This window comes from Urocampus carinirostris, chromosome 1 (genome assembly GCF_059441175.1).
Source record: "Urocampus carinirostris isolate Australia breed hairy pipefish chromosome 1, RoL_Ucar_1.0, whole genome shotgun sequence".
NCBI lineage: Eukaryota > Metazoa > Chordata > Actinopteri > Syngnathiformes > Syngnathidae > Urocampus > Urocampus carinirostris.
This window is the reverse complement of record NC_142349.1, coordinates 66863999-66889175: the sequence shown is the minus strand read 5'-3', so window position 1 is coordinate 66889175 and position 25177 is coordinate 66863999. Positions and strand designations below refer to the sequence as shown.

Genomic DNA, 25177 nt, shown 5'->3' with positions numbered 1-25177 from the left:
ACCGTAAATTCCGGACTATAAGCCGCTACTTTTTTCCCTAACTTTCAACCCTGCGGCTTATTCAGTGATGCGGCCAATTAAAGTAATTTTCTAACGGCCGCCAGCGGCGCTCGAGTGTTGCTACCATTAACTGCCCTGTCAAAGCTATATTATTATTAAGGCTTTGAAAACTCTCTCAGTGTACCGTCTTTCTTTGTAAAAATGTGTAACCCATGTATAATATGTATTTGCAACTGTATATTTTTGTAATGTATTTATTTGTATTTATTTTAGACACTTATCCTGATATGTTTTGCACGTGTGAACAGAAAAATGAGGGGCGGAACAAACGCGGGGTGCCGAGTTTAAGTGGGGACCGCTAAAGGTGAGGGACAGACAAGGAAAGAAGAGGGGGTAAAAAGTTGGTTAAAGAAAAAGGAGTTGCGTGAGTAAATGTGTTCATCTGATATATTTTTCCCACCCTTACCTTTGGAAATATACACTTTTTTCCTTGGACTACTTTTAACGAGACCCGGACTCTGCAGGTCTGCATCAAACCTTAAGTACCGGTATCATTTTCAGTTCATTTTGACGGCTGTGATTTTTGGACTGTGTACTTTAATGAAGGACATTTAGTTTCAATCGCGGGACTTGAAGTCGAGTTTGGGTTAATTTTGTGTTTGTGTTACATGTTTAAATGTGGGCGCATGCGGCTTATATACAGATGCGGCTTGTGTATGTACAAAATCGGTTTACCTCTTAAAATGTGGTGGGTGCAGCTTATAATCAGGTGCGCTCAATAGTCCGGAATTTACGGTATATGACGTCGCTGTCTTCCATCTGCCATCAGTATGTACCTGTATTTACTCATCTTCATTCATGCATGTTTGCGTTGCGTCGTCTGCTCCAAGCCACATGAACTCCTCTTTCCACGATGCTTTTAATGTATGTTTCCTTTTTGTAGCGTCATCAATTTTGTTAGCTTCTTTTGAATCTTCTGGGGCTGAGGTTTTCGCTTGATTCCTAACCAATTAACCATTTTTCTTGTGTTCTCAGTCTACTTTGCAAAATGATATGAAAATGCACGACCTTATAACGCTCGAGAAAATCCGGAAGCACGAAGTTATACAATGCAGGCTTCTGATTGGCTCCCGAGTATGCAAATCGCCAAACGAATCCAAATTCCGAAATTTCCAAACCTAACGGAATATAACAAACGATTGATTCTTGAAAAAGTTGTCGGCCACCCATGCAGAGACGTTGTGTATGTTGTACACCCGACGTAAAGGATGCACGTCCCGGACAGACGTTATTTCAGACACTGAATCTACCTGTTAATATTTGAAATATTTCCCTGCTACGTGATGATGGACATCTCCTCCCGCTCTCGACTTTCCGAAAGTGCCTTGACAACTTTCCCCAAGTATCTGCCGAAAGCTTGCCTCAGGTCTTCTGGTTCTTCCTCCATTTCAGAGTGAATAAGAGTGAGTCTGTTCAGCTGTGAGGCTGCATTAAAAAGGGAAAAAAAACACACATTAAGTGAAGCAAAGTTCATATATCATATAAAAGATGGCTTTAAGAGGGAATTACCTAAAGGCAGTCGACCTTCTTCTACTGCGCTGCCGGGCTTGTGATGTGCGATGAGCAGACATTGGTTATCCTGCAAGCCTTGCGAGGAGATGAACATGGAGTGCCAGGTCTCGATTTCTTTCAGGTGACTGGGGACATCGGGATTGAAAACGATCACCACTCCGCTGCAGTCTTTATTGAGCGCAGGCCAGCACGATTCGAACCTAGATGAGGAAAGAGTCCGTAATATGTCTCTTCGTGGTGGAAAAAAATGTTAAATAAAAGCAGTTTCGAAACACACTTGAAGTCACCGGAACAATCCCAGAGCTCAACTTCACATGATTTGATCTCACCGCTACCATCGAGTTGTGTTTCGAATTCTAGTATCCTGAAAACAGAATTCATATGATATAACTTGATCATTTAATTCTGTAATACCTACACGAATAAACTGTTGGTAAAAGATGAAAATGTGATTTACCTGACTGCTTGAGTGGGTCTGTATTCACCTCCCACAGTTTCTGTAGTGTCTGAGAGAAAGTTTGCAAGGACAGTTTTCCCGCTCTGAACAAAAGAAAATAATATCTCCATTATCTACACCAGGGGTCAGTAACCTTTTTGGTGTGGAGTGCCACTTTCAAATATCCTTGTAAAAATAAGATTAATGACTTGCACAACATCTTTTTAATATCCAACAGAGCTGTCATTTTACAACAGTCCAAATATACAACATGGATATACATTTAAATCGTGTAACTGACCAATTTATATTCCACTATTCTTGTATATCAATTTACTAAAAAATCAATGTGAACAACATGTGGAAAGGCCTGTACCCATTCATGACTTTAATTTTTTACCACAAGAATTAACCAGAATCAACCATTCTTCATCAACTATAAACTATAATCAAAAAACAAGTGCTATGGACAGCTACCATACCATTCATCAATGATATGAAATGAAATGATCTGCATTTATACAGCGCAATGAAGACTTCCTAAAGCGCTTTACAATGTGCTTCACATTTACCAATAGCGGCCGTGCGGCCATGTAAGGCGCTAACCTGCTTATTGGGGGCATCAGGGGTTCAGTGTCTTACCCAAGGACACTTCGGCATACAACACGGAGGAGCAGGGATTCGAACTGACTAACATGCTTTGTATCAAAACTTGAAATAACAGCAGCAAAGCAGAAGGCACGCACGCACAAACACGCCACTTCTTGAAAATATTCGCCATTAGTAAATGGTTTGCAGTGCTTTGCTATGCAGTGAGCAATGTGATAGCTTGATTCAGTGGTGGCGTTTTTACCAGTGACTGAGGTCTTCAGGGTCTGTGTTTGTTTGCCGTACCTGGACACAGCGCGTTTTAATGTCTCTGCCATGTCAGATTCATTCTTGAAATTATGTTCATGTTTTGTCTCGTAAGACGTATAACACTTGATGTGAGAGGTACAACACTGTCAAGACATAATGCACAAACAGCGCGGTCATTTTTTTTTGCACAAAGCCCCATTCGTCTGTCCACGCTGGCTGGAAAGAACAAGAATTTCTCGCTGTAGGAGCTGTCATGATTCGTTCATTTATTGCATGCCGGTGTTTCTTTCTGTGGCTGGGTTAAAGCACGGATCTCTCCTCGGCGCCGCACAGTCACACACTCACACACAAACAGAGGAGGAGGGGCGCTACGGTAAAACCTCTAAATAACACAGCGCGCAACTGAAAAGGCCTAAATTTCAGGTAAAAATGCGCATTTAAAAAAAATAATCATTATTTTGCTGGCACGCGTGTCATAGCTTGCCAACCCCTGATCTACACTAACACAGATCGTTCTTCAACAGAGCCACAGTGGAGAGCATACTGCCATACAGCACAGTATTTACAGCTGCAGTGATTGGTTGCTATCTGCCCAGCCTGAAGCCCGTGCAGCAGCGGCAACATTATTAAGGTCTCTTCTCATTTCAGCTACCACCTTATTTGACTTGCTGCCCCGTGGCAGAAGCTACAGAGCCCTTTAAAAAATGAAAACAGACTCAGAGACGTTTTCTTACAAAGGGCAATCATACAAACAAGCGCATAAGAAAAATTATTATTTCTTTACCCTTATTTTTGCAAAATGTTGCTGCTACAAGTCATTGCACTATTTTCTGATGCACTCTTAATTTAGGCAAGTCTATAAGCACCAACTTGTAAATATGTTGCCTGCCTCATTATCCTAACATTCTTTTTTTAATATTTAATTTCTGTTTTTAGCCATTTACTGGATTCTGACCCTGTGATGCCACCTCTAATCGTTGTAAACAATGTTCGGTGCATTGTTATCAATGACAATAAAGACAATTCTCATTTAGCATTTGAGCAATTACACTACTACACCCGCGACCCTACTGAGGATAAGCAGTGCAGAAAATGAATGGGTGGATGGACACTACTACAGTTCGTTTTTTACGAATAACACGTGCTTATTCATCAATTAGTTAGACAAACGCATTTGGATTTTAAGTCCCATTATAGACGATTTGGTTAAATGTTCATTTTTACTTACCTCATTAGGTCCAATTAGGAGTATTTTAGCCTTAAACATTGCGGTGGCTGCCTCGAGTAACATTAGCCGCCAAGCTAACAGCGACTTAAATCACAATTGCAGCTTCACTTAAGGACTTTTGAAAAGTTAATTTCGTTCGTAAATCACCTTATTTTAAAGTCAAAGCATTCGGTAGTAACAAAAATACATAAAAATACACGCACAAGTAAATAGTAGTCGCTTTGTTTGTTAGCATAGCAGCATCAGTAAACTTCCGTTCAGTTGCTATGGTTTCAGCCAATTGGAGTATTGCTGTCTTTGTATTGGCTGTTCACGAATTTGACTGCGTCGACGCCCCGACTTCACTTCCTGCAATAAAGCCAATCAAAAGTTTTAAAAAGTAATGACGTCACGACACGTTGCCTCGCAAAGCCAATTAGCTTTAAATAACTGAGATTGAGGAAGTGGGCGGGTGTTTTGGAGTGGTCGCCGTTAGAACAAAACGGAATCTGTGAGTCAACTATTTCTTCTTTAAAAAAATCGATTTTATTGCCGTTGGCCGTTTAAATAAACCAAAATCGTCACATTCAATTCGAGCTGTATTCATTGATAGAAACGAAAAGGTTAACGTCATAAAGTGGCGAGGTAAACCAACGCTTCCATGACAACTCACCTTGACAACAGAGCCCTGTAATAAAAACAGTAAATCTTCGATTTTATATTGCATTCGATGGGGGGGACGTTAAGCAATAATGCAAGGTTTAAATAATAAATATATATGTGAGGAGTCTCTCTGATCTTGTGTCCGTGTCAGGTAAAATGTGCCCAGAGGATGAACAACACAATCAACCTTCTGTCTGCAACTCCTCAGCCAGGCTGGACGTAACTCTGACTTGTGCAGATCTGGAAAGCTCTTCCGAAGTCTCAAAGGCCGTGTGGACCAGCAATGGTCTCAACAGAACCCCCCAGGTGGAGGTCCACTGGTGAGGAACACGAACATAGCATAGAAAAAAAGGGATACGCAGTTGGGGTATTTATTGACTTGAAAAAGCATTTGATACCATTAATCATAATATACTTTTAAAAAACTGGAAAGATATGGCATCAGGGGCTTGCCTTTACAATGGATTCAAACTTATTTGACGGGGAGAAAGCAATATGTAAAAATGGGAGGGTTGTCATCTGAATACTTGGACATCTGTTGTGGAGTACCACAGGGTTCTATCCTGGGTCCAAGGTTATTTAATTTATATATTAACGATATTGGCAGCACGGCGGCACAGTAGTTAGCGCGTGTGCGGCACAGTTCTAAGGTTTTGGGAACCTCCTGTGCGGAGTTTGTATGTTTTCCCCGTGCTTGCGTGGGTTTCCACTGGGCACTCCGGTTTCCTCCCACATTCCAAAGACATGCATTTGTATTTATTATATTGTTCTCTAGTTCTGCCATACTTAACATATTGTGCAGAAGTCTGGGGCAAGTATTACAAAAGTTCACTACAGCCCCTTTTTATCCTCCAAAAACGTGCAATTAGAACCATACATAGGGTAGGATATCGAGATCATACTAATATTTTATTCCTGCAGTCCAAATTGTTAAAATTAGATGATTTAGTAAAAATTTTCACTGCTCAAATGCTATTTAAGGTCAACAAAAACATAGTGCCAGAAAACATACATTACTATTCATTTGGAAAGAAGGGAATTATAACTTGAGGGGCTGTAGTAAATTAAAAATCCCAAAGGTGAGAACAATCAGGAAAAGTATGTGTGTGTCTGTGTGTGGAGTCAAACTTTGGAATAATTTACAAGATAAGATCAAACAATGTCCAACTATTCATGTGTTCAAATTGAAATACAAAAAAACATTCCTGGCGGAATACAGAGATGAAGAAAATCGGGTATGACTGATACGAGAGATTGGGAATAGTGTGTTAACTATGGTTAACTTTGTGTTATTGTTGCTATTTTTATATCATAACTGTTATTATTAATATCATTACAATTGTTCTTATGTAATTGTTGTATTTAATAGGGAAGATGAAGGGGTAGGGAATATAAGCATTTCCTTCTGACTACCCCTTTTCGAACATATTATGTAACGTTATTTTGTTGTTAAATTATTGTTTTTGTTCTGTTTTTATTTTAATGTTCGAATTAAGTTTTTATTCAACGCCACCCGATGGTTCTGTCATCAAGCAGTTTGACCCATTTATCCTACTGGACTCTTCTATCTTTACATAGCCCATGTAAGGATGTGGAAAATGACAAAGAGAGCGGATCGTTTGTGAAGAAATTGATGGACGCCGAAGCTGCCATAGTCTCCGCAGCCGCACAGCTTGTGTCGTTCAAAGATATCCTCAAGGTACAGTAGACCCCAGGGATATGATATTAATCTAGTCTGAGGTGGGGATGGTAGAGTATAATTGATGTATATCAGGGATAGAAACCTACGGTTAGTCGCTCCAAAGCAGTGAAAACAGTGGAGTGACAAAATATTAAATAAGTACTGCTTATGTGTAATATGCGTTGTTGGGAATTAATTATTAAAATGTACCGTTTACCAAATTGTTCGAATTAGTTATCTGACTCCATTAACCAAACACAACCTACCTTTACCCGACAATGCGCGCTTGTTTCTTGATGGAAAAAAGCCGACATTTTCACACGAGGGCAGATTTAATTTCTTTAACAACTCCATCGAATACGGCCGAATTAGTGTCGCTAGAGTCTCTGGGAAGCCTTTTCTCTCCAGTTCTCTAGCTTTTCCTCTCGGCCCACGTCTTTCCGCAAGATGGTGTCCCGGCTACTCCCATGTCCGCGCCAATGAAGCTCAACCAATCTGAGCTCCACCACTTCGCCGCGATGTCTGTCCTTGTTTGTCCTGTTATCAAAATTCCCCAGGCAAAACATTCCGCATTTGATAAAAGTTGATAAATGTAACTTGGATTCAATCGTACAAAATCCTTCGTGTGATAGCGTCATAAGCCAGGGATGTCTTGTTCCAGGGGTCTACGTACCCCACTGGACTTACGTTGTGTCACGTGAGCAGAATTTTGCAATTTTCTCATATTTCTTCCCTTGGTTTATCAAGGATGCACAATCGTCCGCAGTGCACAGGCAACGCATGGCCAAGCAGAGAGGGATCTTGCTACAGAAAATGGAGGACTTCCGGCGAATCAACCAGGTCGTGCGGAAAAGACTGAACCAGCTTCTGGATGAGGAGGTATGCTGTCACGATTTTGGCCTTCAGCCTTCAGTAAAGGTTTAAAAATGTTTTTTGTTTTTTTTTCTTAATCAGACTGATCGTGTTCATGCAAGCACCAAGATTGAGTCTTTGTTGAGTAAGATTCTACAGGTTGAACGTGAAAATCAGGTGTGTTTACTACACGGGTAAAAAAATTGTAACTGCAAAACGTCCATCATCCACAGTTCAGATTTCAGAGTACAGTAGACCTCGGGACATGAATACGTTCTGAGGTGGGAGTCGCAAGGTGAAATTTTCTGATGAAAACCTATCGTAATTAATCATTGTGTTCAAAACCCATTGTTCCTCAGTTAAATTCATTGAACTATTAATCATTACCTTGAAGTAGATGGATGGTGTTATAAGTGCACTGAAGGAAAGAGGACTACATATAGTGGAAGCTAGAGCTCTTGTTGGTGAAAGCAATGAGTAGAGGTGTTGTGAAAGGATAGTGGGATGTTTGGACGCGTTCTAATGGATTGGAAGGGCACCTATGATACGGCAGGGGTAAACCAGTGAAAGCTGTCGGGCCCTACTGTTGAGAGTGTGTTGTGTCACATGGCCGCTTTCTTGTGTCTCGTTTCATCTGGTGGGACGAAAGCATGACCAACTTGGGTGCCGAGGTTCTTAACCTGTTTGGGCATTTGGGTCAGCCATGGTCAATTTTTTTGTGTTATTTGCTACTTTTTCCCTTTTTTAAATGTTCTTTGTTTTTGTGTATCTGTTTGTCTTGTTGCCGGTCACCCCTCTCGAGGGCCATGACCAGGGTAGATGGATAGATAGATTAATCATTACATATTAAACATTAACAAGAACAATCTTATTCCACTTTGTACGGTGAAAACATTTCAAGTGGGGAACGCTGTAACCCAAGGGTCTACTGTACTGTACCTCCATTAGCGCGTGATCCCACTGCCATGTTGTGTTTTTCTCATTATTTTTTTCTTTCCAGCTTCTAAAAGGTGATCTTGGTGTCACGGAGAAAAGAGCAGAGGAGTTAATGTCCCTGCAGCAAAAGGAACAGGCGAGTACATGTGATATATTAGCTACGGCTACAAATCATCCTCTCGTGTGCAGTTTATAAACATGCTGTTTTTTTTTTAAGAACATTGTTTTGTGCATTCCCGCTATTATATGAAATGAACAGCAACATTTTTCTTTATTACCGTATCATTTCTTCCTCATGCAATGAGGCTCTTTAACTCCACCCGGGGAAGTAAAATCCCACATTAAACCCCACCCCCACATTTGCATATTACCCTATTTTTATTACAGTGTGTATTTTCCGCAGCACTGTTTAAATACTCTATAGCAAAACGTTATATTGGGTATTTTTGTATTCTATGTCTTTATTTTATTATTTTATTTTTCAACACAAGGATACTGTAGGAAGTGTGAATTTCCCTACGGGGATGAATAAAGTATCCATCTATCCATCTATCCATCTATCCATCTATCTATCTATCTATCTATCTATCTATCTATCTATCTATCTATCTATCTATCTACAGTAAACCTCGGATAAGTCGGACTCGCATAAGTCGGATTCTCGGATAAGTCGGACAAATTGCGTGGAACGTTTGTTCTCTAGGCTTTTCTGTAGTATTACACCTCGCATAAGTCGGATTTTATAAGTCGGATCCTCGCCTAAGTCGGATGGATTTTTCCGTACAATTGACCCTTTTTAATGGTTTTCGCCTCTGATAAGTCGGATCGGTATCAGGTCGCCTAGGACATCTCCCAAATGCTCTAAATTTCAGCCTCCAGTGGCAGTAAGCGATGGAATTTTCCGGGAAGATTTTCACTCCTCACAGATTTTCCGGGAAGATTATCACCCCTCCCAGATTTTCCGGGAAGATTTCTTGATGTGACGTGGCGTTCCGTGATTGGCAGAGGCTATTCATCAAACTCCTCCTCAGTGTTGAATGATAGCACTCTCAATCACAGCACGCGGTCATAGAACAAAGCCTCGTAATCATAATCCCATTGTTTCTTATTACAGTAGTGCTAGCATTCAAATTGAATTTGTGTGAATTTCTTTGGACTTCCTTGCGGTCTGTGCGGTCTACGGTGTGGCGATGGCCTCAAGTTCTAAAACCAAAGGCAGGAGTCTCAAGACTAGAACGTATGAAGAAAAGCTCGCTATCATTGAATTCCAAGAAAAGAATCAGCACATGAAGCAAAAAGACATCGCGGCGAAGTTTGGAATGAGCCCTCAAACTTTGAGCGACATTCTGAAAAGCAAGAAGAAGATAAAAGATATGTGTGCGACAGATTTTAGAGCTCCGACCGCTAAAAGGCAGAGGGTAAATGATCATCCAGATGTCGACAAAGCACTGATTTTGTGGTTCCGTCAAAAATCATCGAGGCCTGGAATCAGAATTGACTGTGGAATGATGCTAATGCAAGCTAACAAATTTCGCCAACAGTTTTCACCGGAATCGGCTGAACTTGCACCAGCGTGGATCGACAGGTTCAAAAAACGATATGGACTTGGGCGGATTACTAAAGCCGGGGAGTCGGGCGGAGTGGATACAGAGGTTGTTGAAGAATGGAAAAGCGGAAAACTGCGAGAAATACTCAAGAATTATGAGCCATGTATTATGTATTTTTGTCCATCTATCTATCTATCTATTTTTGTCCATCTATCTATCTATCTATTTTTGTCCATCTATCTATCTATCTATCTATTTTTGTCCATCTATCTATCTATTTCTGTCCATCTGTCTGTCTATCTATCTATAACATAAATACACATTTAAAATTGTTGCATCTAGCAGTTGGTAGATGATTTTGCTCATTTTAAGAACTATCGCTAGGATTTTAAAAGGAAAACTTCAAAATAATAGAACAATCTACCATGGATTAGACAAAACAAATCCTTTTATTTTAGGTATGAAGTATATTTAAAACCCCAGTGTGTAATATTTGACCAATAGAAAGCACTTTTGTCTAATACGAACTAAAACCGCGAAGCATAGCGTAGCAGCAAGATCCCAGACATACATGGCGGAGATCACTAGGTAGGGACTCCACAATGTAAAATAAAATACAAATTTCTCAACCTAGTGATTTATTTTATAAAAATTAACATTGTTATGCTAATGCAGGTGTTTTTGCTTGGTATTTAAATCAATATTTTTTTTACTTGTACCACTAGGAGGCACAAAATATTACACATTGTCACTTCAGGTTAAAATGCATCAAATAAGAACAAATACATTTAAAATAAGATGATTTTTTTATAGTGTAAGATTTTCAGTTAATCTTTTTATACTGTGCTGACTTTTGGACACATGTGTGGCCAAAAACACTTACAGTAGGGACGAACTTATTCGGTTGGGAGGGCGTCTAAATTTCGATTATTCGGGCACTTTTTATACCGCCCATGATATACCGAGCGAACTTCAAAGAGACCCGGCATCCTTGTGGACAGCTATTCCTCTTAAAAAACGGCGGCGGCGGCCCCGTAAAGAAAGAAAACAGAAACGTGGTTGCCGTGCAGGTAGATGTGTGAAGCGTGTGAAGTCCAAGCAGCAAGATGGACGCGAGGATGTAACTAATTCCACCATTCATTCCTCGCCGGACAACCGACGCTTTGAACTCAGCGCTCACGAGCGGCCACAACGCCGGGAGCTTTTGAAGATCTCGACAAAGACTACAAAGAGTTCAGCTAAGTCAAATGATTCAGCAAAGCTGAAATTTGGTCTGTTAAATATTAGATCGCTTGCTCCAAAAGCTTTACTTGTTGATAACATTATTCGTGATTATAAACTTAACTGTATGGGTCTTTGTGAAACGTGGTTACGCCCGGATGAGCACTTAGCGCTAAATTATGCCTCTCCCCCAGACTACGAGAGTAGTCATATAGCACGCACGCTGAAAAGAGGTGGTGGTGTTGCGCTAATCTCTGAAAAATCGCTCAAATTTAATACACGTACCTCTAATAATTACAAAACGTTTGAGGCTCTTGTGATGCGGTCCCCTCAATTGTCAATTGATGTAATAACTATCTATCGTGCACCTGGGCCATACACAACTTTCTTAGACGAATTTGCTGAACTTTTGTCTGAACTAGTAACCTATGCAGACAAAATTATAATTATGGGAGACTTTAACATTCATATGAACTCCCCACACAGTTCACTTACTATTGCGTTTAGTTCTCTAATTGATGCATTTGGTTTTACTCAACTGGTTGACTTGCCAACCCATAAAAATGGGAACACGCTAGACTTGATTCTGACTCGAGGAGTTTTAACCTCAAACATTATGGTGCTACCGTGTACTACTGTTATCTCTGATCATTATTTAGTGACATTTGAGGTGCTAACTAAATGTAAAGTTAATAAAGCTGAGGGATCTAGCGGACGCAATATAAGCACTGGCACAGTTTCTGAGCTCTTTGAACTCCTTCCTGGAGCAGTTGCGTCCTTTCCTAAATACAATGGCTCGATTGACTCACTCATGAATGAGTTCAATACCACCCTGACTAGTGTGCTGGATTCAATAGCGCCCATAAAACTAAAATCACGTCCTAAAAGACGCACACCTTGGTTTACTGATGAAACTAGAACCCTTAAAAAAGAATGCAGGAAATGGGAGAGAAAATGGCGCGCTACCAAGCTTGAGGTTTTCCATCAAACCTGGTGTGACAGCTTGTTAAAGTATAAAGCGGCCCTTGCCTCTGCAAAATCGGCCTACCTTTCGAAGGTGATTGCGTCTCAAAAGAACAACCCCAAAGCCCTTTTTGACACTGTAGCATCGCTTACAAGGCAACAGCCTATCGCAGACAGTTCGACACACTCTGCTCAGGACTTAATGGTCTTCTTCACTAAGAAGATTCAATGCATACAGGAAGAAATTGCAAAAGATATTGTTAGTACCACACGTATTAAAGGACTGAAATTTACAGATGCACGACAGGGTGGCTGCCCTGGGAAAATGGCCGGTTTTAGTGAACTGTCACTTGATGATCTCAAACAAGTGGTGAATGCGGCCAAACCGACAACTTGCCAGTTCGACCCGCTCCCAGGTTCACTTATTAAAAGTCTTTTTAGCGTCCTTGGGCCTTCAGTTCTAAATATTATAAATACATCACTCTCCTCAGGTGTAGTTCCAGCAGCTTTTAAGTCCGCCGTTATTAAACCCACACTGAAACGACCCAACCTTGATCCAGAAATATTAAGTAATTACAGACCTGTGTCAAACCTACCTTTCCTCTCTAAAGTACTCGAAAGAGTAGTGGCACAGCAGCTGAATGCTTTCATATCGGAGAATAACCTTTTTGAATCCATGCAATCAGGATTCAGGGCTAACCACTCTACTGAGACAGCTCTGATCAAGGTAACAAATGATCTCCTAATGTCAATGGATTCTGGCGCTTCATCACTTTTGCTGCTGCTGGATCTTAGTGCTGCTTTTGACACAGTACGCCACAATATCCTACTAGAACGGTTGGAAAAATGGATTGGTCTCTCAGGAGCTGTCCTCTCGTGGTTCAAATCCTACCTCTCAGATAGGACACACTGTGTTAAATATGGTGAAACGACATCTGAGCCCTTTAATGTTACCTGCGGTGTTCCGCAGGGTTCAGTGCTCGGCCCCCTACTTTTCAACATTTACATGCTTCCGTTAGGTGATATTATTCGCAAGTACAATATCAGCTTCCATTGCTATGCAGACGACACTCAACTATATCTTCCGTTGGAGGAATCTTCCACACTAAACTGTGGAAATTTGGAGGCCTGTCTCACTGAGATAAAAGAGTGGATGTCACTCAACTTCTTGCGTCTTAACTCTGAAAAGACTGAAATGTTAGTCATTGGTCCTTCTAAATGCCGGGACTTATTCTCAAAAACTGCTGTGAACATTGACAAATGTCACATCACACAGAGTGACTCAGTTAAAAATTTAGGTGTCATATTTGACCCTGAACTATCCTTTGAGATGCATGTAAAACAAATTACTAGAACTGCCTTCTTCCATCTTCGCAACATTGCTAAAATCCGTTCAATACTGTCTCAGTCTGATGCGGAAACAATAATTCATGCATTTGTTACCTCCCGTCTCGATTACTGCAATGCACTACTCTCCGGTCTCCCGAAGTCCAGAATCAAGTCTCTTCAGCTAGTACAAAATGCCGCAGCGAGGCTCTTAACCAGGACAAAAAAGTACGATCACATAACACCGATTTTGGCTAACCTGCATTGGCTCCCAGTTAGCCAAAGATGTGACTTCAAAGTTCTCTTAGTATTGTACAAAATCATACATGGACTTGCTCCCTCTTATCTTTCAGATCTGATCTGCCACTATGTCCCGGGCCGAAGCCTACGATCTGAGAGTGCTGGTCTTCTGATGATCCCGAGAGCAAAGAAGTCTTCTGCTGGTTCGAGAGCGTTCTCCATCCGGGCACCGGTGCTGTGGAATGCTCTTCCCCCTGAGATTCGATCTGCAACCTCAGTGGAAATGTTTAAATCTAAACTTAAAACTCACTTCTACTCCATTGCATACGAATAACCTACTCCTCTTGTCGGTTGAAAATAGTTTGTGTAATATAGTGTAACAATCTGTGAAGCCCTTTGAGACTCTTCGTGATTTAGGGCTATACAAATAAAAATGACTTGACTTGACTTGAATTCATTGAATGGATGAAATTTTGCACCTCCATGTTTGTTTCTGGTTCCATTAGAGAAAAAGAAATGTAGATCAAAATGTAAATTTAAAAAAAAAATCTATATTCATGATGGGCGGAACGGCGGCTGAGTGGTTAGCACGTCCGCGGCACAGTTCTGAGGTCATGGGATCGCAGTTTGCATGTTTTCCCCGTGCCTGCGTGGGTTTCCTCCGGGCATTCCGGTTTTGGCCGGTCCAAATTGTCCCTGGGTGTGAATGGGTGAGTGAGTTGTCTGTCTCTGTGTGCCCTGCGACTGGCTGGCAACCAGTTCAGGGTCTCCCCTGCCCACTGCCCGAGGATTGCTGGGATGGGCTCCGGCACCCCCGTGACCCTACTGAGGATAAGCAGTGTGGATGATGGATGGATGGATATAATAATGAGTATATTTGTCTTCCAATGAGGTAAAATTTGCCCTGAACCAACGTAAAATTCCTTCTGTATTTAATGATCACAGGAGAACATCAAAAGTGCTCTCAACATTGCAAAGTCCGCAGAAGGCACTCGCGCCCGCATACAGGGGCAGCTACGAAGCAAGGAAGCGGAAAACAATCGACTCACCGTGCAAGTGCGGGTAAGATAGTCAACGGTCAGTGCTTTTCATGTCACTGAAAATCCCAAAGTGCTTTACAATGTACTTCACCCTTACTCATTCGCACACACACTCACACACTGCCATGCAAGGTGCCTACCTGCCTATCGGGGGCATTAGGGATTCAGTGTCTTTCCCAAGGACACTTTGGCATTGAACCCTGAGGAGCCGGGACTTGAACCTGCGACCTCTTGGTCCCAAGACGAGTGCTCTACTTTCTCAAGTTTGTCCTTTTATGATCTAGCCCACATGTGTCAAACTCCCGGCCCGCCGTGTAATCATATCCGGCCCGCAAGACCATTTTACATTATTGTTATTAATGGCAATGCCGTCTCATCCCTGGACATCATATTCTGACGTTTTAGTCACTTTACCTATTCCTTCATATATGACGAATACTATACCATATACTAAGGGTCGGGAACCTATGGCTCGCGAGCCAGATATGGCTCTTTCTAAGAGTACCTATGCCTCAGAGACAAATTTAATTGCATGCAAAATTTTCTCCATCTCGTTCAAAACTTGAGCCATTGATCCTGTTCAGATACACGCAAAGCCAAACCAAAGCTGAATTTCAAAGCAGTACTTTTCTGAATATATAGGGCACGTTTTCACTACAATTTACAGTCAAGGTAACACACAAAAAAACTTGTTTTGGCTGCACAACGCTAAATAATCCTTTATATAAAATCTCTCTATATAATCTGTGTTCAGTGTTCAGATACTTTTTGATGAATCCACGGAACCAATTGTAAATATTCCAAAACACCGGAAGAGAACCTAAAGTTATTTGATTGGGTGAGTGGGAGGGATGGGTGGAGCTTTGCAAAAAGTGCAAGCACTCCCTGCCGTCTCTCGCCCTACTCCGTCTGCGCCAAAGGTAAGCACGTCAGGCTCCCTGTTTGCAGAATGTTGTGACGTTTTTACAAAATAATTTGTGTAGCATTTTCATATTTCTACTTTTGACAGGAGATACATTAAGGAGAGCAAAATCTTTTGGGATATTTAAGTTTTTTTCAATATATACACTGACATAGGAGCAAAGGAATTTGAATGTTATTTTAATGTTAAGTTGATTAAGTTCTAAGTTGTATAATTTAACAAGCTATTTTTTATTTAGAACAAAAAAATTCTGTATGTGATTTAAGGTTTAATTGAATATTCTTGTCTGTTTTTATTCATATTTATGTTCCAAAAACATTCAGTTTAAGTGTGTTCAATAAATGTTTATCCTGGTTGGCCCGCGACCTTAAGTGTGTTTTGAATTTTGGCCCCTTGTGCAATTGAGTTTGACATCCCTAAATCACAGATTCTTGCCCTAAAGTCATCATCTCACACCATATTTTGTTTTTTAGACTCTTGAGCGATCCCTGACTCAACACAAGGCGGAGACGGACAACCTGAAAGCTTCTCTGGCCGTTTTAACGGAGAAGGCCACGCAAGAGAAGAGCGCCCTCAAGAAGGCTTCCCGTGTTCACAAGCAGAAAGCTGAGCGATTTGAAGCCACTCTTGAAAAATGTCTCAGTCAGTTAGAGGATAAGGTGAGACTGACTTTGCTTTTAGAGAACAGTAAATTCCTTGGCATATGGTGTCCCCCGCCCTACGAAATATTCACTTTGCGGTGTGAAATAAGATGTTTTCTTGGCCCCTCGTTACAGCGTTTTCACCTCTATAAGACTAGAAATGATGTTCCAGGCCAAAAAACCTTATGGCGTCCGTACCAATGTCAAGTTAATTTTCTATTGGTCAGCATCGTAGGAAATGCTGGTCTTTAATTGGTATGCATCCCGGCAGCACGAAAATGCCGATATGTTATTTGCTGAACTTCCTCCCATTATGCTTTTCTCTCTCTTGGTTCAGTTCAGAATATCGGGTGTTTTTTTAAAGACTTTGCGAGACGGCGATACAATATTTTCTCGAGATTCAAGATTGTCTTTCTTCTCATGAACATAAAACACCAATGACATTTTCTTTGTAACCCTGGTGTACTATTTGCATACATTCTGTGTTGGATACAGTGAATTAAATAAGTATTTAGTCAACCACTGATAGTGCAAGTTATCCCACTTGACAATTCAGAGAGGCCTGTAATTGTCAACATGGGTAAACCTCAATCATGAGAGACAAAATGTGGGTTTAAAAAAAAGCAGAAAATCACATTTTTAATTTTTTTTTATAATTTGCAAATCATGGTGGAAAAAAGTATCTGGTCAATACAAAAAGTTCACCTCAATACGGTGTGTACCCTTTGTTGGCAATAACGGAGGCCAAACATTTTCTGTAACTTCACAAGCTTTTCACACACTGTTGCTCGTATTTTGGCCCATTCTTCCATGCAGATTTCCCCTGGAGCAGTTAGGTTTTGGGGCTGTCATTGGGCAACACAGATTTTCTATGGGTTTAAGATCCGGAGACTGGCTAGGCCATTCCTGGACCTTGAAATGCTTCCTATGAAGCCACTCTTCTGTTGCCCTGGCTGTGTGCTTGGGATTATTGTCATGATGAGAGACCCAGCCACATCTCATCATCAATGCCCTTACTGATGAAAGGAGATTTTCACTCAAAATTTCTCAATACATGGCCCCAGTCGTTTGTTCATTTACAGAGGTCAGTCGTCCTGGTCCCTTTGCAGAAAGAAAGCCCCAAAGCGTGATGTTTCCACCCCGATGCTTCATAGTGGGTATGATGTCCTCCAGATGCAATTCAGTATTCTTTCTCCTCCAAACGTTACAACCTGTGTTTCTACCAAAATGTTCTCTTTTGTTTTCATCTGACCAAAACACCTTCTCCCAGTCCTCTTCTGGATCATCCAAATGTTCTCTAGCGAACCCATGGTGCAGTTTGTTACTGATATTAGCCTTTATTACTGTGATCCCAGCTTTCTGTAGGTCATTCACTAGGTGCCCCTGTGTGGCTCTGGGATTTCTGCCACTGTTCTTGTTATCATTTTTAAGCCACGGGGTGAGATCTTGCATGGAGCCCCAGATTGAGGGAGATTGTCAGTGGTTTTGTATGTCTTCCATTTTCTAATAATTGCTCCCACGGTTGATTTCTTTACACCAAAGGTTTTACATATTGCGGATTCAGACTTCCCAGCCTGGTGCAAGTGTACAAGTTTTGTCTCTGGCGTCCCTCGACAACTTTTTGGTCCTGGCCACAGTGGAGTTTGGAGTGTGACTGACTGAGGTTCTGGACAGATCTTTTCTACCAATTTGGGTTAAAGAGGTGCCATTATTACAGGTAAACCTTGGTGCCTCATTAAACCTAGTCATAAGAAGTTAGACCTCTTTGACAGCCAGAAATCTCGCTTGTTTCTTAGGTGACCAAATACTTATTTTCCACTCTGATTTTTAAATAATTTGTTTATACAATTAAACAATGTTATTTCCTGTTTTTTCCCCCATATTTTGTCTCATTTTTGTCTCTTGTGATTGAGGTTTACCCATGTCTACAATTTCTACAGGCCTCTCTAATCTTTTCAAGTAGGTGAACCTGCACATTTGGTGGCTGACTAACAGGGTTGGGTAGGGTTACTTTAACTGGATTACTTTTGGATTACTCCAATACCAAATATGCTAATAAAAGACAAATGAAACTAAATATAAATAAAATCATGACTCAAAACACGTGGTAAACTTTCTCTCATGGCTTTGATCTCCGGCAAAACGAACATAAAATGCGTCAGAAACGAAATGAAAATAAATCCAAACAGCTTGCCAACATCATTTTTGCCGTTCCATGTATTCCGTTACTCCCCAAGCCTGCACAAAATTTTGTATTTTTATCCGTATTTAGTTTATTTTGTCTTTTATTAGCATATTTGGTATTGGAATAATCCAAAAGTAATTGAAAGTAATCCAGTTAAAGTAACCCTACCCAACCCTGCTGACTAAATACTTATTTGCCCCACTGTATGTACATCAAGGTGCTGCTGAGTTTAAAACGTGCATTCTACTGTATTTATTCTCTATGGATCCAAGGCTGCAGTGATGCTAAAGGGAGAAGCAAAAATATGATACACATGGACACAAAGCCTGCAATTATTAAAAAAATATCAAAACACAAAAATTACTACCTTTGCTAAGTTGCATAATAATAATCCATCAACAATCAGGACTATTATTAAAACTAAGGAGGCGAATAAAGCTAGGTCATCCCCCAAGGACATGACAATCCTCACAATGGGAAGGTTCTTGATTGATTTGTTGATTGATCAACAGTTTTTCCCCTCTGTTCGTCCAAAGACAAGGTTATAATGGTTTACAGCAAATACACAACTTTATGAAACAATTGAAAATAAACCAAAGAAAAAAAGGGCTGGGGCGAAAAATAGGGCGCTTATTATGGTCCCGTGCCCTTGACACTCTAAACACTTATCACAACAATACACTAAGTTTAATTTTCAATCTGCAGTCGCCATCTCCTCCCCTAATATCCCCACCAGCTACTCGATTTAACCAACTCAAGTCTCATCACACAGACGCTAATTTAAATCATTTTATCTGCGGTACCAGTGGTACAGAAGGCATTAGCGAATTACCATTGGTTCGTATCCCCCGCTATATGGAAATTACACTTTGTGATTCCCGCCTCTGATCGGAATACGGTTGTAACCCGGGGGTCTGCTGTATTGACATTTCAGGTTGTCGAGCTGACTGCTCTTCAGGAAAAGAAAGATATGTGGAAGCATGAGAGGGAGCAGCTGACTGGAGAGAACTGCAAACTAGCTGCCCATTTGGAGTTACTGCAAAAGTAGGTTGTTAAGGTTGTTGCACATTTTTTAAAAGAGATATTAAATGAAATTTCCTTTGGAGTTTTTAATTCTTGTTTAAAAAATGTCAGTTCATGCTAATACGCTGTGAAAAGTCAATAATCTGAGTGGAAATTTTAGTGAATAAAATAATACGGCACGGCGGCGCGGTGGTTAGCGCTTGTGCGGCACAGTTCTGAGGTCATGGGTTCAAATCCAGCTACCAACCTTCCTGTGCGGAGTTTGCATGTTCTCCCCGTGCTTGCGTGGGTTTCCTCAGGGCACTCCAGTTTCCTCCCACTTTCCAAATACATGCATGTCAGGTTAATTGGCCAGTCCAAATTGTCCCTAGTTGTGAATGAGCGAGCGAATTGTCTGTCCCTGTGTGCCCTGCGACCGGCTGGCAACCAGTTCAGGGTATCCCCTGCCCACTGCCCGAAGATGGCTGGGATGGGCTCTAGCGCCCCTGCGACCCTACTGAGGATAAGCGGTACAGATAATGGATGGATGAATGGATGATAATATTAAAATTAACTTGTTTCACTTACAGATAATGTATATTTTATATATATAACTAGACAATTCCCGCGGCAATTGTAAGAGTTGTGATTGATCTAGAAGATGATACGGGGATAAAGCATAAAGTGGGCTATGCCAGCCCAACCCATTGCAGGCAGTGTTACAGCTAGCTTGCGCGAATACTGTGCCAGCCCAACTTGTCACCAACAGTTTTTACAGCTAGCATAAGTAAGCATAGCATCAACTTCTCATCGCTAACTTGTCACCAACAGTGTTTACGGCTGGTTTGCGCTAAAATTTAGGCTGGCTGCCAGCCCGACACTTTGCTAGCGGCGCACATAGCTGTTAGCATCCTCTCGCTAGCATACACTCTTTGGAATCCACCATTTACCTATGGTTAAAGGTAATGTGGGTCGGGCCCCCTCAAGCCACCCTGGACAGTCCCTGCTTAGTCCCTACTACCCTCTGGAAAAGCCCTCGTTTCCATGACTACCAATAAAAATGAATGTAGTTGTGCCTTGCTGAAGCAATCACAACTAATTATATAATATATCTATATATTATTGGCAGGTTCAAAACGATGTCCGGATGAAATAAGAGACTTTTGAGTTACAATCAAACACAAATTTATTAAAGAAAAGCAAGCACATTGAAACAAGGCTCATACCTAAGACTTACAACATTGGTACTCATTGCCTCCCTGCTTGGCGCTCGGCATTAAGGGTTGGAATTGGGTGATTTGGTCACCTAATGACTAAAATGGCTGCGCCCTGTCTGGCTGCGGCTGCATCGGCTCGCTACAGTTTAACTGTAAGGGTCAGGTGTATCGACATTTCCTTCTGTGTGCATGGTTACAAAGAATGACAGTAAAAGGAAATTCTATTCTATTCTATTAAAAATTGCATTCTTGGATTGCAATGAAACAATCCTACGTACTGAAGCGTGAGCCTCTTTCTTATACCGTTTAATAGATTCCTAATTGGAGGATAGGATAAAACACGTGCACGTTAGCGCATTCTGACTCATATATTTAAATGCAGTGTATACTTTTGGTGGTTAGACGGCGTGCAAGTATGATAAATGATACATCACAGCAGTGTATTGTTTGCACATACATTGGAGTCTTAGGAAATTTACCAGTGGCCTCCAAATTGTAGAGACAAAGTTCCTTTGGCTTGGGAAGCTCACGCTCCTGTCTTTGGGTTGTATGGGTTAGCCGAAAGGAGTTCTGTGAACCTGTTTGATAACAGATAGGGAGCCCATCAGTGGCCTCCAAGCTGTAGAGACAATGTTCCTTTAGCTTGGGAAACCTACTCTCCTGACCTGGGAGCAGTGTTCCCTCTAAGCCGCGCGCGTGCGCAATTGCGCACTGCTCGCACATTCTCAGCGCACAAGAAAATCGGGTCCTAAATGGCTCTTCAGGTTGTTTTTGCTTCTTTAATCTCAACATGACCAAATATTATGTAAAAATATGCACAAAATAACTTAAAGGAAGGGGAGAATAGAACAAAAAAGAAAAAAATACCAAAATGAAAAAGTAGTGAAAAGCTGAGAAAAAAAGAAACAAAAGGAAGAGAAAAAAAAGAAGGAAACATTTAGAAAAAAGCCAGAAAAAAAGAAAAGAAAGAAATGTAGGAAAAACAAAAAGAAAAAAGTAAGTAAGTAACAGCTCGGAAAAAATAAACACAATGAGATTTTTTTTTGAAGGAATTAAAAAAAAAAAGTAGAAAAAAAACACGGAAAAAAGAAGAAAAAGTTTTGTGTTGCATTCAAATAATATCCAATTATATCAAGTGAATCAACATTGTACTTCCACTAAAAATTGTGATTAAGTACAGTTCTGTATCTTACAACCGACTAAATAAGCCCCCAAAAATGTTAATATTATGCGACAAAATATATCAGGAAATAAAAAGAAATGGATATCTTGTGAAAGAATTGTAAGAACAAACGACGTTTGTAGGCCGTACAACCTTTGCAATAGTACATGAGTCAAATTATTCAAAAGAGAAAAATAATTTTGCATTGCCGGAAACTCAGCAAAATGTAACGTCAAGTTTTGGACATGTTTGTTGGCTTGGTTAGTTGCCACACCTGGGATTGCTGTTGCTCACTGTTGTTTCAAGCGTTGCTCACCAACTTTGTGTGAACGCTCAGACCCGTAAGGAAAATTACAGGGAACATTGCCCGGAAGGCGTTTGTGAAATCGTAAAAGCACACACTTATTGAGCTTTATAGAAATCTAAAAAGTATATTCTGGATAGAATATAGTATAAAAGGCACATTTAGACCATAATTTCCCTTACAAATGTATTTGATTATATATTATAAATCTACAGATAATTTTGCGTTTGATTTCAAATATATTAACCCCGTGACCCTAGTCAGAATAAAAGTTTGGGCAATAAATGGATAAGTGAATATATTCAAATGATATTCACCTAACGATTTTTAAAAAAAATATAATTAAAATGAGTTTGCAATATAAGATCAAAACCCTATTATGACTTAAACGAGTTAGAAAATAACAAAAATGAATATACTTAAAATGTGCAAAACTGTACTCAACAATCAATTGCACAGGAGTCATTATGAATTTTGCATAGCTCTGTCACAACCGCACCAATTTTTGCACTGTTGCTCAACGCATTAAAACCTAGTGTAATTTGCTTCCTTGTTCATTGAATGCTGCTCCATGAGTGAAAAATCAATTATCTTAATGGGGGTTGACCCTTTCGTTCTAAAAAGCAGATGCTTACTTAGAAATATTTGCACAGCTGCTTAATTTCATGAGCAGACCGCCTCCCGGAAATTTGCTCAGGTTTAATCGGCCCATTTAGAATGTGTTGTTTGGGGGGGAATAATTGTCATATTTTTTCCTTTTATCCTTTAAGGCAATTAGTCGGCATCCCAAAGAAGCTGCAGAAGGACATGGAGAGCGAGAGGGAAAAAGAGAAAGTAAGGTTGAAAGCAAATGAGGACTTCATGAAGGAGAGGGAGAGAGAACGCATGGAGTCGCAGGCCAAAGAGATGGAATGGGAGGAAAAGATGAGGGGAAGACTAGAATCGGAGTTGAAGGAAAGGGAAGAACAAGAGGAGGAAATGGCAAACCAGGGACAAAAAAACTGCAAAGAGTGGGAGGCCAAGGAGAAGGACGGGTTGGATAAGATGAGCGGAAGATTGAAATTGGAGGAGACTGAAGAGGGGGGACAGATGCTGAAACAGAAGGGGGACATAACAAAGGATGGGGAGGAAGAGCAAATGAAGTGGGAGGCCCGGGGGAAGAAATGGGAGATAAAGACAAAGGGAAAATTGGAATGGGAGCTGAAGGAAAAGGAATGGGCAGTAAGGCTGAAGGAGCAGGAGGACAGACTGGAATTGGAGATGAAGGAGAGGGAAAGAGAAAAAGAGAGATTGAGGCTGAAAGAAAAGTACATAGAAATGGGAAGGGAGAAAGATTTTAAGTATTGGCAGGATAAAGAAATGGAATGGGAGGAAAAGATAAGGGAAAGACTGGAATTGGAGATCAAGGAAAGGGAGAGGGAAAAAGAGAAAGAGCGGCTAAAGGAAAAGGAGGACATGGCAAAGGAAAGGGAGAAGGAACGAATGGAGTGGAAGGCAAAGGAGAAGGAATGGAAGGAAAAGATGAGAGAAAAACTCGAATCAGAGGTTAAGGAAAGGGAAAAGGAATGGGCGGCGAAGCTGAAGAAGCAGGAGGACATGTACAAGGAGGAGAGGATGAAGAAAGAGGAGTGGGAAAAGGAATGGGTAAGCTTGAGGGAGGATAGGGAGAAGGAATGGGCAAAGTGGAGGGAGGAAAGGGAGAAGGAAAGGATGGAGGAGGGTGATCGAAAATGGGTGATGAGGAGAGAAGAGAGGGGGGAGGAGAAAGATGACAGAGAGGTAGAATGGACAAAAGGAAGTGAGGAGAGGGAGTGCGGGGACCTGCTGGACAGGGAAAACATAAGGGCAAGGGGAATAGGGAAGCTCTTGAAAACTGAGCAGAGGAGGGTGGGATGGATGAATGGAAAAGAGATGAGGGAAATGGACAAAAAGGAGCAGGAGGACAGGGGGATGAAATGGGTGTTGGCGACGGATGAGAGGGAAATAATGTGGATGGAGCAGGAGGATGGGGAAAGGAAATGGCTGAAGGGAAGAGAAGAGAGGTTAAGGGAAATAAAGTTAAGGGAGTTCGAATGGATGAAGGGGCAAGATGAGAGGAGAATGGACAGGATTTTTCTGGAGAGCAGGGCGAGAAAATTGGAGGAGAGCGATATAGAGATGAAGGAAAAGGAGGACAATGAGAGAGAATGGCTGAAGGGAGGTGAGGATAGGGAGAAGGTAAGGAAAGAGCATGAAAACAGGGAGATGGAATGGCTGAGGGGAAAGGAGATGAGGAGGGATTGGGACAAGAGATTGGAAGAGAGAGAGAATGAGAGGAGAGAGTGGGAGAACCAGTGTGAAGAGAGAGAGAAGTGTGCAAGGGAGAGAAGGGATTGGGAGAGGAAATGTAAGGAAAAGGAGAGGGCAAACGAGAGTAGACATTGGGAAAATAAACGTGAGGAGATGGAATGGGCCAGAGAAAAGGATAGGTTGAGATCAGAGAAGGCGATGGACTGTTCGAAAACGGTGGAGCGGAATGTGCAGAAGTTCGACATGATGGTCCAGACCTGTGAAGGATTCGAAAAACCGAGGTTTGAGAGGATGGTCCAGACATGTACAGGACTTGAGGAACCAAAGTATGACATGATGATTCAGACCTGTAGAGGAGTTGATGGACAAAGGTTCGACATGATGGTCCAGACTTCCCCAGGACATGAAGAAAAGAAGTTCGACATGATGATCCAGACTGATGCAGGACTTGAAGAACAAAAGTTTGAGAAGATGGTCCAGACTTCTTCAAAACACGAACAGCGTCAACTCAAAAGACTACAGGAGGAAAAGGAGCTTTTTAGGACCAGTTACGCTAACCTAAAGGTACAAACACTCGGACACTTTGTAGGCTTCACTTTTAAAATCATGTTAATGGATGGTCCAACTTTGTGCTCCAAGACCCCTTATTTAATAACCGTCCCATTTGTTGATAGATTATGGTCATGTAACTTTGAGTGGGAAGCAGTTAGTCTGCTTTCTTTGCATTTCTTGAAAGTCGCATACTTCCTTTCTGTAGTTATCATGTTCTTGCTTCTCTCTTTAGCATCACTGCAAGCATTGGGACCCTTGGTAGATATATTCAGTACAAAAAGTATTGTTTCGCCAACTCATAATGTCTTTAGAAGCATGCAAGATTCCGAACTAAACAAAGAGACGGAAAAGCACTGCGGGA

The 25177-nt window shown here is 41.2% G+C and overlaps 2 protein-coding genes across 2 annotated transcripts in view; one reads left to right on the top strand and one right to left on the bottom strand.

Annotated features, from left to right (window-relative positions):
* Nucleotides 1-1142: 1142 nt before the first annotated feature.
* ift22 (intraflagellar transport 22 homolog (Chlamydomonas)) lies at nucleotides 1143-4641 on the bottom strand. Its single transcript, XM_088349110.1, has 5 exons — nucleotides 4095-4641; nucleotides 2030-2112; nucleotides 1850-1936; nucleotides 1570-1772; nucleotides 1143-1485 (listed from the first exon to the last, which is right to left on the bottom strand). Exons 1-5 carry the CDS (start codon nucleotides 4155-4157, stop codon nucleotides 1337-1339), a joined length of 585 nt encoding a protein of 194 aa, XP_088205236.1. The 5' UTR covers nucleotides 4158-4641; the 3' UTR covers nucleotides 1143-1336.
* The window catches only part of LOC148376614 (uncharacterized), a 37319-nt gene continuing 16681 nt past the window's right edge, over nucleotides 4540-25177 (top strand). Inside the window, exons 1-11 of the mRNA XM_088349096.1 lie at nucleotides 4540-4584; nucleotides 4888-5056; nucleotides 6315-6435; nucleotides 7165-7296; nucleotides 7372-7446; nucleotides 8270-8341; nucleotides 9747-9857; nucleotides 14448-14564; nucleotides 15938-16123; nucleotides 19225-19334; nucleotides 22746-24828. Of these exons, the coding sequence (XP_088205222.1) occupies nucleotides 4893-5056; nucleotides 6315-6435; nucleotides 7165-7296; nucleotides 7372-7446; nucleotides 8270-8341; nucleotides 9747-9857; nucleotides 14448-14564; nucleotides 15938-16123; nucleotides 19225-19334; nucleotides 22746-24828 (3171 nt within the window). The 5' untranslated portion in view covers nucleotides 4540-4584; nucleotides 4888-4892. The remainder of the gene's footprint in view (nucleotides 4585-4887; nucleotides 5057-6314; nucleotides 6436-7164; nucleotides 7297-7371; nucleotides 7447-8269; nucleotides 8342-9746; nucleotides 9858-14447; nucleotides 14565-15937; nucleotides 16124-19224; nucleotides 19335-22745; nucleotides 24829-25177) is intronic.

Bases quoted from the DNA above. Each gene is read 5' to 3' on its own strand.
- ift22 (XM_088349110.1), bottom strand. From the start codon at position 4,157: ATGTTACTCGAGGCAGCCACCGCAATGTTTAAGGCTAAAATACTCCTA. The intron at 2,113-4,094 runs GTAAGTAAAAAT...TCTTTTGTTCAG, and splicing joins TCCTAATTGGACCTAATGAG to AGCGGGAAAACTGTCCTTGC. The intron at 1,773-1,849 runs GTGTGTTTCGAA...TTCCTCATCTAG, and splicing joins GATTGTTCCGGTGACTTCAA to GTTCGAATCGTGCTGGCCTG.